The sequence below is a fragment of the Nematolebias whitei genome, chromosome 11 (genome assembly GCF_014905685.2).
Source record: "Nematolebias whitei isolate Nwh7 chromosome 11, NemWhi1, whole genome shotgun sequence".
In the NCBI taxonomy this organism is placed as follows: domain Eukaryota; kingdom Metazoa; phylum Chordata; class Actinopteri; order Cyprinodontiformes; family Rivulidae; genus Nematolebias; species Nematolebias whitei.
In genome coordinates this window covers 44,854,100-44,868,147 of record NC_056508.1, presented here as the reverse complement: position 1 = coordinate 44,868,147, position 14,048 = coordinate 44,854,100, and the positions used below count along the sequence as shown (strand labels likewise).

General features: G+C 40.8%; 1 protein-coding gene across 1 annotated transcript in view; it reads right to left on the bottom strand.

Annotated features, from left to right (window-relative positions):
- The window catches only part of pard6b (par-6 partitioning defective 6 homolog beta (C. elegans)), a 25,645-nt gene extending 13,221 nt beyond the window's left edge, over positions 1-12,424 (bottom strand). Inside the window, exons 1-2 of the mRNA XM_037684407.1 lie at positions 12,057-12,424; positions 9,714-9,936 (exon numbers count right to left, since the gene is read on the bottom strand). Of these exons, the coding sequence (XP_037540335.1) occupies positions 9,714-9,936; positions 12,057-12,119 (286 nt within the window). The 5' untranslated portion in view covers positions 12,120-12,424. The remainder of the gene's footprint in view (positions 1-9,713; positions 9,937-12,056) is intronic.
- Between the last annotated feature and the right edge of the window lie 1,624 nt (positions 12,425-14,048).

The following is a 14,048-nucleotide window of genomic DNA, read 5'->3' as shown; positions in this document are numbered from 1 at the left end:
GGGGGGACCTCCGTCTTGTCAAAGACCGTGCCTTCATGTAAAAAGTGTTTTTTCTCTGCAAAAAGAAGCTGAGAACTTGTTTAATGATTTTTTAATAAAAGCTTTGTATGAAAAATGCCAAAGAGCTCAAACCACACCAAGCGTCCGCCATTTTGGAAAAAAAAAAAAAAAGGAAGGACAGACAGCCCATGTCACGTCAAGGGGCCTCCCTCCCATTTTTCCTAAAGCGACACGCTGCTCACTCCCTCACTATCCATCCTTCAGTTCAAAAGGTCTTATACTGCCATCCGGTGGTCAAAAAAGGTACTACACTCAAAACAAATCAACCAACATTTCCTCTTAAATTTGACAATAATTACTGATTAGTGTCAAATTTCAAACAATTTTATTGTTTATCGCAATAATTTCTGAGACAATTAATCGCCCAGCAAAATTTGTTATCGTGTTATCGTGACAGGCCTAATTACAAGAATTATAAACAGCAGTTATAAATGAATAAAAGCAGTACAAGGGTTGGTCGCATTGTTTGTTTTATTTGTTAATTGTTTAATTGGCTTATTAGTGCTGGTATGTTTTAACCAGCGATGCTCGAGGTCATGAGCCTCTGCAGTTGTTTGGCCTCGAGTTGAAAGGTTTAAGAACCACTGCTCCAAAGATCTTGTTGGTAATATTGCAGATGACTATATTCATGTTAATTTCTCTGATAAACATAACCTTACCAGAGCCTGAACAATTACCAAAGTCCTAATCTACATTTGATGGCGACGATAAAAAAATGTTTCACTCTGCTTTTAGAAAAATTGCTTTCCAAGAATAGCCCTGCATGTTCCACAAAAATCTCTTTGTATTTTCTCCTCAGACGTGTCATGCTCCTGACAGGTGCCTTCACTCGATGTGTAAATTTAGCTTTGCCGCTCATTACGACAGCATTTTAACCTCAGAAACGTAAATATATAAATATACAAACACTGAACTGACACCAAGAGCACTTGCTACAAATACTTTTCGTTTTTTTTACAGGACAAACATCCCATGTTCAGAATTTCATTGGCTATAATGTTTGAGCCTAGAACAAACTCATTTACAAGCACCTCAGTGTAAACGCATCAGATCTGAGGATGCACTTTCTGCAAAGAGAACGCTCATTGGCTACTGTAGCCCGTAAACACGACATTGAAGATTTAGTGTCAAGTAAGGAAGTCCAGTAAAACTCAGTGCCTTGGCATTCAGTTGAAGCACAAAATCTGTACTCCGACTAAATGCTATAAACTATTAGAAGAAAAAAGCAATATTTATATTATTACTATTAGTTTAACATATTGTGTTCTTTGGACTGTTAAATGTAATAAATTCAGCACGAACTGTAAAGTTTGAGCTGTTCTGATGTTCGGTCCCAGTTCAACAACTGAACCCGAAACAAATGATGGTTTCATCTTTATGAAGATATCCAACATTTTTCAGTCAGGTCGTCTGGACAGTTTTTTTTTTTTTTGTGTGTGTGTGCAAAAAAATAATAATCTGTCCAGATGACCTGACTGAAAAATGTTGGATTGTATACCTGGATTATTGAGCATGGACTTTGTTGTTTATGAAGATATGTTGTTTTTGTTTCGTTTTTATTTAATTTCCTCCATTTACTTTTCATTTTATATGCTTTTTTTAAAATTTGACTGTCTATTATCTTCTGTTTTTTGTTTAAAACAGGTCTCTCTTGTAAATGAGTCCACGTGGCACAATGTGACTAACCTGTAAAGGTTGAATGAATCTTTGTTTAAAAGTGCATTACTAACCCTCCTTATTTCTTACCGTATCAGTTTATCAGATGTCACTTATTAAATGGAGGCAGACAAAGTTCACCAGAGTCACACAATATAGACCTGACACAACCAGTGCTCGTTCCTTCCTCACAGACTCTGCACCACGTACAGCTCGAAACAGACCGTTTGTAATACATTAGTTTTCTAAGAAGCTAGCAAAGTGATCCCACGAGGACTGCAGTCACCTTCTTTTTGGAATCCACGTTCCCCACTGCCCCACACAAACCCTCAACCTTTTCTGCTTCTCTCTCCTTCAGGGGTCGCCACATTGAACTAACTCGCACGAAGACTTGGCAGTTGTTTTTATGCCAGATGCCCTTCCTGACGCAACCAAAGGCCACCAAGCCACCACAGCCCTCTGTGTGGAGCAGAGAGCTGCCATCTATAGGGCGCATGAGGGAGCACATGGTGGGGGTTAAGGCCAGGGCTTTGCTCAAGGGCCCACAGTGGGCTAAATGATGGTGGAGGCAGGTTTGGGCGTTTCACCTTACCCACCCACATTTTGACGTTGTCAGTAGGGGGAGTTGAACCAGCGACCTTCCCATCACAGGCCCACCTTCTCTAACTTCAGCGCCACCACTCCCCCCATTATATATATATATATATATGTAATTTATTTAAGCAACCTGTTCATCCTGCCCTCGACTCATTCAGCCATTGAGAGCCGAGACCAAAGCCTGGAGCAGAGCGTCTCCTGTGCTCTCATCCAGGCATCCCTGCCTTCATTTTCCTGCAGTCTCATTAAGTCGGTACCAAAGGACAGAGAATAAGGTTTTCCCTTGTTCCTCCACTAATCTCTTTTTTTCTGTCCATTTATACTCCCTGTTGACTGAGAGGTGCTCTGAAGCCCAAGCTCCAGTCTGGCCCGCTGTCCTGTCTAATCTATCCAGCGGACGTGATCAGACGCTGGCCACATACCACCCAAAACACCCACCCTTTCCTCCTCCTCCATCTTTCCCCCCACTCTTCATCTCTTTCTCTCTCCCACCCTCCCCATCTTGGGCCTCACTCCACATTCCTCCCTCACTAATACTATTCCCATTATCGCGCGCCGTCCCTCACCTCGTGTTGCATTCCTATCACACTTTACACTACTCCCTCTCATCTTCCATCACTAATTATACGCCCGGACCAAACAATGCCTTACACATTACTGCTACTTTAAAACTGTTTACTCTGTCTCCCTTTCATCTTTGGGTTTCTCTCAAGATGTGTACCTCCTCAACACATTCCTCCTCAAGTGCTCCAAATCCATTGTTTCCTCACTCAGCTTCCTCGGGAATAATTAAGAAAAACTTTAGATCTAAAGCAGCCGAGTCTGGTTTCCACTGCCTTGGCAGACTCCGCTCTTCTGAGAACTGGCATGGTTTACACCTGCCACCACTAGCAGGTTTCTTTCCATTCAATCCTTTCATCTCGATCCCAAGAGTTTTCTTTTTATATCCAAGTCCTTAATCAGCCTAAATTTTCTCTTTTCATTCCGTTTGCTTCTCCAGCTGTCACTCTCCAACTTCATCTATGAGTTTGTTCAGAACTGCCTTTTCAAATGTTTGGTTTTCTTTCTTATTCGATTGCAGTGGAACAGCATTAAAAACAAGTCTGAACTCCTTCGGTACCCACTGGAAACGTGTTCCACACCATCAGTGGAGGTCTGGGCCTCTTTTGACCGCATTCGTTTGGTAGTTCGAGCGCAAGCTGTCCCGAGCCTCGATGTAGGACCTCCGACTGAACTGACCCTACACAAGCAACCGAGTGAATGTTTCAGGGTTCACTAAACAGCTGGCTGATAAAAGATAAGTATTTATTAACCTTTATTTAACCAGGCAAATCTCTTTTGCAAAGGGGGCCTGAAGGCAGCCCAACGTACCTGGAGAAAACCCACACAAGCACAAGAAGAACATGCAAACTCCACACAGGAAGACCCTAGGACCAACCAGGGATTGAACCCAGGACCTTCTTTCTGCGAGGCAACAGTGCTAACCACTAAGCCAGTGGTAACCTGCTGCTGCTCTTGGGTCAAAATAACCCTGAGACCTCAGTCTTAAAACTCACTTAAGCCCTTTATCCACAGGGCCTTTCGGGGCTCCTATGTAACTAGTTCGGGCCGATTGCGTGGTTTATCCACAGTGCCTTCAGCGGTGGAACCCACCCCATTTTTGGGACCTACTTCTCTGAGGTCCCAGGTCTGGTTCTTGTTGGGTCTAGATGTGACATCAGCGCACTGTAGGTCACTGATTGGTCTGGGGGCGTATTCATTGGTTGAGGGCGGAGATCAAGGAGGTCATCCATTTTGGTTGTGTGTTGTTTTCCGGCTCTTCTTCTTCTAATACATGTTAGTGGTGCTTAGAAAAGAGCTTAATGTAGCATTAGCGCCACCAGCTGGTAAGGTGCGTTGATATTAATAATCCGCCCACTAGAGGTGAACGATCTGCCCACTAAACGGGAACTATGGGCACTGTGGAGACAGAAAAAAAGAGGTCCCACCAGAACCGGACACAACAGGGTTCAACAAGAACCGGCCCAGTGGATAAGGGGCTTTAGTTTAATGTTCTGATTGTTTTAAGACTTGCTGTGGTCACCAAGCTGTAAAGTGCTGCGTCAGACAGACAAGAGTTTAAACGGCATTACGTCACATTATATTCACCTAATTACACACAGAGCTGATGGTAAACTCACAGTGAAGTGGTGAGCAGCCTGCTCTGTGGATTTAAACACGGTGATCTCACCAATCATTTTATGCACCTTTATATATCTTGTCTGTTTGGTAATTAAGCTCATCGAGAGACAACTTCACAAGAATACAACTCAATAATAAAGTTGAGACATCTGAATGTAGTTATTTGTATAGAAACACCAGAAGAGCTGCTGATTTGCTGCCCTTTGTGTGACACGGCTGGTTGTGTATCTGCCGAGTTTTATGTTCGTTCGTCCCTTATTTTACCAGGTGAAATGTCTGAGAGCCCGTTCTCGTTTACAAACATGACCTGGAAAATGTACACAAAAAACAGGGTACATCAGTACATTACATCATTGTACAGAACTATGTTTTAAATGATAGCTGAGTGGGGTTCAGATTTTACCATCAAATTAGAAAAGACATGACAGAGATGACCGCTTGCAGTCACTTCACCTGAAACACCTTTGTCATTCTGCTCGTCTATCATCTCCGCTTTCAACACATTCTGTACATTCCTTTGTCCGTGTACTGAAACCACAGTTTTCTCACTCTGACTCATGTACTGGTTACTAATTACTAAGGTAGTCTCTGCCAAGGTATGTATTCCTGTCCCTCTTCATACCTTTGCCCTCCACTTTAACGATTAAGACTCGTAATCTATCCGAGGCTGAAACTTCGTGGGCACGCCTGACGTCACTGAACAAACACACGCCTTGAAAATGATCGCTTGAATAACAGCAACTGTGACAAGGATGGTGGACAACCTGTACTTTCTAATAACTGAACGTGTGTGTACACAACTGAATGACTGACACAGGCAAACATGGTGTCGAACATTCTCCGTATTAACCTCCCCTCTCTTCAAACATGTCTTAAACTATCCTGGGTGTGTTTCTGTCACGTTCCCCGTTGGGTCAGAAAATACACCTGAAACAGTTCTACTAGGATATCGTAATTTATCGAGCAAGTCTTGGGCATTAACGTCAACGTCCAGCTCTAAAGCCAATGCTGGATTATTTTTGAACATCTTTTAAGACTACACCTGCATTCAGAAGATTATTATGTTTGGTTTGGTTTCCATTTATAATGCACTGAAAACAAAGTCTCACATTGACATCTTGTTGACTCCTTGTAGCCCCAAAGCAGAAGAACAAAAACATCAAATGATACTTAGTGTGACCGTGAGGTAGCAACAGGCATGTTTCTGCCCAGCTGACAAAGGCTGCTCTTTGCCAGCTACTAAAATAACACCCTAATACCCTGATTGTTACTGAGTGGGCGGTTTTGTCTTCAACTGCTAAACGATGACCACAGAGTTTTAATAACACAAGGATTTCCTGTCTTCAATAATCAATCATGATGTGTTGCATAAACTGAATGTCATTTACATCCCATTTTTCCATACTTTTTTTTTTGCAATCTACTACTTCTGCATGCTTTGTGCTATTTTAGCCATTTATCAAAATGTTCAGCTCATTCAGGAGATTACCTTTACCTTTGCTTTCTGTACTTTTTACACTTTTCAAACTATTTCCAAATATTTTTCACGTGGAAATACAGAGATCTCTAAATCCTGCAAAAACGTCCTCCGTGAAATCGGTTTCCGCACGCCGGCTCTATTTTTGTCTTCTTGTGCCACTTGTACTTGCTTTTTGCTACCAGCTGCTGCTTTTATGTAGGCCTGTCACGATAATAAATTTTGCTGGGCGATTAATTGTCTCAGAAATTATTGCGATAAATGATAATATTGTTTGAAATTTGACAACAATTAGTATTTATTGTCACATTTAAGGTTTTTTTTAATGTTTTGGGTGTGGTAATTTTTTCAACCACTAGATGGCAGTATAAGATGTTTGAACCGAAGGATGGATAGTGAGGGAGCGAGCAGCGTGTCTCTTTAAGAAGATGGTTAAAATAGATTTTGGATTTAAAATGGATAAAGAGAAAGGGAGGGGTCAGTGAAGAGCACCGGAGTCGAGTCTTTTGTCATCCAGTGTCTTCAGTAGAAAGAGAGAGACACGAAGAAACGATAAAGCCGATAAATGAAAATGAGATTGATAATTTTCATTTATCATGTGATTAATTGATTTATTGTTTACTGCGACAGGCCTACTGTTATGTAGCCTTTTGCTACTTGTTTTAGCCAACCATTTGCCAGTTGTTTTAGCTAATGTTTTACTACTTTAACCAGCCTGTTGCTCCATTATGTTTGCATTTTTTGCAACTTTTAGCAAGTCTCTTGCTCTTCTTGTGGCAGTCCACGACTTTATTTGCTTTTAGCGTGTTGCTAATGTCTTTTCGTTTGCATTTTGCTTTTTTTAGCTTATAGCTAGTGTTCTGCTCCTTGTAGCTTTAACAACTTATTTTCATCTTCTTAAAGCAAAGCCATTCAGCACAGCATTCAAACTGCATTGTTACAGAAAAAGCCATTTCTCTAGTTTTGATTTTCTAATGCAGACAATTTTAAACTGGCTGTAACATAGCAGTAATAAACTTGTACTAGCGAGGGGGGGAAGCAATTATACTGAGAAGTACTTTGTTCAAAAGTTCCCATCTTCCTCAAAAATACCTCAATAGTGATAATCTTCTTACAAATGTCTATTCAGAGGCGCCATGACAACTAGTAAACAGTAGTACATCACTGGCAACTCAATGGTCAACACACGGTTCACAAATGGGGGTGGGCTGTCGTGATTACTGAAGCTGAATTGTGCCAGTTCAAGAAACTAAAAAGCACTGTATAAAGTCCAGCAGTATAAATAAAACTCACAGGCACAAACATTTTGTTATGAGTTAGCGAATGGAGAATAAATGCGAAGCTGAAGTAAAAACAAGTACCAGATTACGACGATGCACAAACTAACACTCTCAGATGTTTGTTCATCTATCTGTGCAGCGATGAGCATCTAAACCCACAGAGCACAGAGGCGATATGTATCCTAGAGTCTACTTTCCAGCAATGCCAAAAATAACCCAACCAACTTGTGCTGAGACGAAACACTCGCAAACAAGACCGCTGTAACTATAGATTGTTGTTTTTATTAGACAAGCATTTCCAAGATATCTGCGTAAAAAGATTTCTCTACTCCACAAAGGCAGAGTTGGATCAAAGTTTACTGCTACGTTGTCAAAAATAGTGCTATAAACAATCATCAACAAGCTAGTCACATCTGACGACAAGACATCATGGAAATATTTGGTTAAAAACACTGTACTAAACCACTGTAGCACTAAAGAGCACACACATTTCTTCAGTCTGAACCTGACAGAACTGTGTTATGATCTCACCGTGACCCAGGACTTTCCAATATAAATGTTTTTGTCCTGCACGCCGCTGCTAACATCAGGAGAAGACTCACCTTGCTACATGATGCAAGTTTTTACAACAGGGATAGAGTCAGATGCTATCTCAGTCAACTTCTTCCCAGAAACAATTCTTTCAAAACAAGCCGTTCTCTACCGTGACACCGTGTTCTGGGAAAGCAGAGCTCTTGGTATGCGACAACATAAATGGAGACTTTTCTTTCAAAAGGTCCTTGGCTCATGGTGTTCAAAAACGTCTAAGTTGACCCCAGCAGGCAGGGGCCACCCGCTCACAATAAAGTCATCACTCGATAATTGGCGTCTTCAGATAAAATATAAATTATCTACAGGGTCCATTTGCTGCATCTGCACACTGCTAAGCTTTTTAAGCTTGGGTCAACTGGGGCATAACAGGAAGGTGAAGTGGAGGGGGTCCAGAAATCAGAAGGGGAGCAGGTCTGAGGTTAGACTCTGTGGGGGTTGTGGTTGAATTGATTCGTGTTTTATTCAGCTTCTTTTTTTTATTTTTTAAGATGGTGCATGTGAGAGCATGAGCCATGTGTACCGCCTGCTCGCCTTCATGGCCTTGTTTTCATGTTGTTCCAGTGCGTTTAAGAACAGCAGTGAACTCAGCGTGAGACTAACGTCTGGAGCGTGTAATCGAAACACCGTGCCTTAGCAGCCCCACACAGTGACCCCACTAATCTTCTTCTGACAAAGTGGCTTAGCTTCTATATGGTCATATGGCACAGTGAGGCAGCTTAAACACAACACAGGCGGGCTTGATCCGGGCCTGCAGACCCTTACATCCTCCACTCATTAAACAGATCACAGGAACAGTTAGGGAATTACAAACGATCACAGAAACATGAAATACATTCACTAAAACACCTTAATGAAAAATATATACAGTATATATATATATATATATATAGTTAACCTGCCTGTGATTCATTCAACCTTCAGGTTAGTCCTATTGAGCCACGAGGACTCATTCACAAGAGAGACCTGAATGCTGTAATGGCAGGACAGTTAGTAACGTAAACATTGGTAATGATCATTCCAGAGCCAGCAAGGGATTTAAAGGAGTACTGCATACATAAAGTGACTGGAACTTTAAAACTTAAACCAAGGTAGGTCAGAACATAAACACCGTGAGATACGGCCCAAACGCAAGAGCTAATGTTGCAGTGAGCTCAATATAGAATAAATACATGGACAATGTGTTGCCTATAAGCTGAGAAGGTAGACACGGGCCTATTGTTTGTTTTAAGGTATACCGTGGAGTAAAAAAAATTCACAGCGCCAAAACAGTAATTCTGTCTCTCATATCTGTCTCGTATCTGTATTTATCCCTACAGTTTAAATGTTTACAGCAGCGATATCAGAAGCATGGTGTTTTACACCTTTTTTATTTTTTATTTTCCTGTCTGTGACCGGACCTATAAATTGTTATTGATCATTGAGGAGCAAGGAAGAGGTGAAATAAAAACAAAACCGGAGTACTGTATACAAAATTAAGATTATATGGAACTTAAATTCCTTGTTTTCAAAGCAGCCAGTTCATTAAAAACACACATTCCAAGTGACTTTGGCTGCTCAAGACATTATTAATAAATAACAATTATTAATATTAATAATAAATAGATAAAACGTAAAAAAAACAATTACTTTATAGTAAGGTCACTGAACTTGGGTTATGTAGGTCTTAATACAAACACCATGAGACAGGAAAAATACATCCACAGTGTGTAGCCTACGAGCTGACAAGGTATGGTAATCGTAAAAGCACATTTTTACTATCTAGAACAAATGCTAGATGTTCAACTCAATCCAGTATTTCTATGATGTGTTGTTTTATGTCAACACGGGACCTTTCTTTGAACTTTGAAACTACTTTCTGTTTGTTCTCTTACCTTTCCTCTGCAGGAAGAGCCTGAGCAGAGGGTTAGCGGTGGAGATCGCCTTGCAGTAGTTGTCGTCATTGTTGATGGGCAGCAGGTCGCCGTGAACGTCGGCGTAGGCCACCAACAGCTCCACGTTGGGGATGCGATGCACGTGTTGCAGCAGGCCGTAGAATTCATCAAAACGACCAGGCTTCGACCGATCCAGAGAGAACCGACGAAACTCTGCACCAAACTGGGATGGGGGTGTGAGTTTATATTAATTATACCAACAAATAAACATGGGTGTACACATTGTTGAAATCAAAACACAGCTAAGATCAGGGTTTCTGCAAATTGTCAGTAAGGTAAATTCAAGAAAAGACCATTATGATACAAATTTAGTACCTATATGAATTACAAGAAATAAAAAAGGATTAATATAGTTTGATCTCCTTAAATCGTCTTGAATTGTGGTTTCCAAATGGATCTGCACCCACATAAATTATTTGGACCCAGGTTAGTTAATAAATATTATTTAATTTGCACACGTTCCTGTATTTTATTTTAAGATGTGCAGCTTTTGCCCATATTTATGGTAATTAATGAGGCAGCTCAGTTTTAGCAGTTTTGATGATTCTTTGGACATGGAGACATGCATTTGTAATAATTCAGTTAAGGTAGTGCAGCTTTTCTAGCATTTGCAGCAATTCATTTTATGTGGTGAAGTTTTTCCAGCATTTATGGTAATTAATTTAAGTTGACGCAAATTTTCCACCATTTACGGTTATTAATTTTAGGTGGTGCAGCTTACTAGCATATATGGTAATTTAGGGGTGCAGCTTTGCCAGCATTTATGGTACTTTATTTAAGACAGTAAAGCTTTTTTATCATGTTGATACATTTTAGGCAGTGTAAATTTTCAAGGATTTACAGTAATTTATTAGACGTGGAATGTCTTTTCTATAATTTAAAGTAATTAATTTTAAGAAATGTTGCTTTTCTTTAATTTATGGCAATGCCCACGTCTAGCTCACAGTTTCCCCTCTCTCTTTGCTACCAGCCCTCGATGAGGTACACACCGGAAAAAACAAGAACAAAACTAAAATACCTGTCAGTAAAATACTTTAAATATATGCAGTATATATTCTGGATCTTTGCTGGAGAAAATGTCCTTTAGGCAAATGTCACTGATGTTTAATTGAACACTAATGGTCTAAATTTTTAAACAATTTTTTTCTGTTAGAATCTCCATTCCACATAGGGTAAGCTAACATACCACATAATAAATTAATAATAATGAGCACACAACATGTGATTTAGACTGTCTTATCTACTTGCTTACAGGATGTTTGGTTCCATAATTAGACAAAATACATGTTTTCAGCACACGTGCATGTCCCTGTGAGCTGCTGCTGGTTTGTGAGTAATGGTCAGTGTGGTTTTACAGGATAAATGCCCTCAGATTACTAATCTGCAGGCAGCTGTGGAGCCGACACACAGCACAGATGACGCCTCACTGCTGATGTGCAGCAGATCTGGGTGTTGTGGTTACTGTTGCCAAGTGCTGAGAAAAAGATCATCTCCAATTTGCGGCTAGATTGGGCACTTGTTACACATCAGAGCAAAGATATGCATAAATTACTGTTTGGAGGTAAAATAAATGCACCTAAATATAGAAAAGTGGATTATTTTAGTTGGAAGAAAAATGTGTATAACTTTGTCTTTAAAAGAAAATATTAAAGGGGATGACACCTATGGATAGTGGCACCAAAAAAAGGTCGTAATTTATGACAACGTGTAAAAAAAAAGCAATTAAAAACTTGTTTAAGTGGCATTTTTAATGCGGACTACAGTTAGCGGCGGAAGGAGACAATCTCCCGCAGACCGAATGACACCTGTACAGCCGGGGAAAGAAATGCTAAAACCGGCAGGTATCGAGGACACAAACAAGACTTTATTAGTCACGAATAAATAAATAAACGAGTATAAATCCCAATTTATAGTATAAAACTGGCAAAATGTTGATAAATTGTAAAAACTGGCCAAACTTTGGTAAATGAATGGAGGGAGCGGGCGGAAGGAGTTGTGACAGGTGACACGGACTCGCTCAGCTGACATTAACCTCCAACTTATACAAGCTGTCCACAAAACTTAACAAATTACACCTGCGTCACAATCAAACTCAAAATCTGTCCTTACAGTCGACCTAAGAACGGTGAAAAATGAATGGCACGGCTCAGGCTTATTTGTAATTAGTGCGACATCTTACCCTGCTACCAAGCCACTTAGCTAAATTAGCCAGAGGAGAGTCAGCGCCGAGAGTTAGCGGCGCAAAGATGGCGAACAAAACTGACAACAAAGTCCCGGAATTACCTTGCTCTTCACCTCCACGGTACTCAGAGAATGGCTGCTCGGCACTCGGTGGGTTTTGTTCATGTTTCGCTAGCGGCGGGACCGCCGCCAGAGCCCCCGCACACACCGCCCTGCTCCTGCCGCCGTGTATCCGAGCCGAGAGTTGTTCGTCCGGGGACACGGACTGTCCCGAGAGCTCGTGGCGTCTCTAAGACCCGGGACAGCGGCTGTCGACCAGCCGGGATCAGCTCGTGAACTTATCTCCTGTCATATTCGGAGTTCCGACACCGCTCGGCGCTGTCTCTGCTGGACTGGACTGATTGGGCTCAGCTCGGTCCGCTCCGTGCGGGGTGAGCTGGGCCCTTCAAAATAAAAGACTCTGACTTTCTGCCTGACTTCAAAATAAGGCTTGCTGTTGTGATTTTTGTCCCTGACCTGGCAGGGGCTGCTACGGTGGCCGACAGGGGCTGCAAACTGTGGAGGCACACACACAAATAAAATAAAAACAAAAAAAGCCTCTGAAATACGAGACACTAGCTGAGATAGTACCTCATAATTATGACTTAAAGCAGGAGTCATAAGGCATAAAGTATTTTTCAGATGTATTTATTTGGAAAATTATTAAAAATATATAATAATAAGTTTAAAAAAATATGTATGTATTTGAAAATCAATCAACCTTTATTTATACAGATTAATCCCATTGAGCCTCGATGACTCATTTACAAGAGAGACCTGATTTCAACAAAGAAAGATGACAACAATGGACAACAGCAATAACAATAAACAGTTATAAAGAAGCATACTACAGTTTTTTTTTTTTTTTTTAACAAATAGGATGGCTAAAAGGAAAATGTAACAAAACAAAAAAACAGCTAGATTCCAAGACAAATGTAGAAAACTAAAAACAGGAACATGTCTGCATTGGACCCTGCCAGGAGTCCAACAGATTCTTAAAGCCACTTAGAGAGGTCAAGGTCGAGAGCTTCAAATCTTTTTGTAAGATATTCCAGGAAACAGGAGCGGAATAGGAGAAGGCCCTTTTGCCTAGTTCAGTCCTCACTGAGGGAACACTGCAGGTAATAACGTCCTGAGAGCGCACTCCGTAGCTGCACTCACGCAGAGACATGTAGGAGGAGATGTATGAAGGCAGCAGACCAAGAAGTGATTTAAAGATGAAAATATACCAGTGAGAGAGTCTGCGTGAAGTTAATGATGTCCAGTTAACCAGTGAATACAGGGTGCAGTGGTGGGTACGATAATCACAGCCAGTTATGAATCTTAGTGCACCATGATAGACGGTGTCCAACATCTGCAGGGTTCTTGTAGGAGCGTTCATGTAAATAATGTCACCATAATCAATTGAGGGAAGGAAAGTCACAGATACAAGGCGTTTTCTAGCATTCAGGGTTAGACAGGATCTGTTTCTGAAAAAGAAACCCAGTTTAACTTTCAGTTTCTTTATCAAGTTTTCCACATGGAGCTTAAAAGAGAGATGTGAGTCGACCAAGATACCCAAATATTTATAGGAATCAACAAACTCAATGGGGACACCATTTGAGGATAAAATCGGAGGAAGAACTACTGGGACCAACTTCCTATTTGAAAAAAGCATCCCTTTGGTTTTGTCGGCATTTAGGACAAGTTTGAGGTGGAACAAATCAGTCTGGATGATGTTGAATGCAGATTTCAAAAGCTGGAAAGCCTTAGCAACAGTTTTAGCTCGACAATAAACAACTGGGTGATCAGCATAAAAATGTATGGATGCATTAGGGAAAATGTTACCTAAAGTACAATTTGGAACATTAACATTTTCAAATACATATTAAAAAAAAAAAACTTTGTTAACTGCTGAAAAGTATTTGCAATACAGTTTTAAAGTATGCCAACAAAGTCTATGCTCAGTAGTTCAGGTATGCAATCCAACAATTTTCAGTCAGGTCATCTGGACAGTTTCTTCTTTTTGTGTGTGTGTGCTGAGACGTTTCACCTTCCATCCAGAAGTCTTCATCA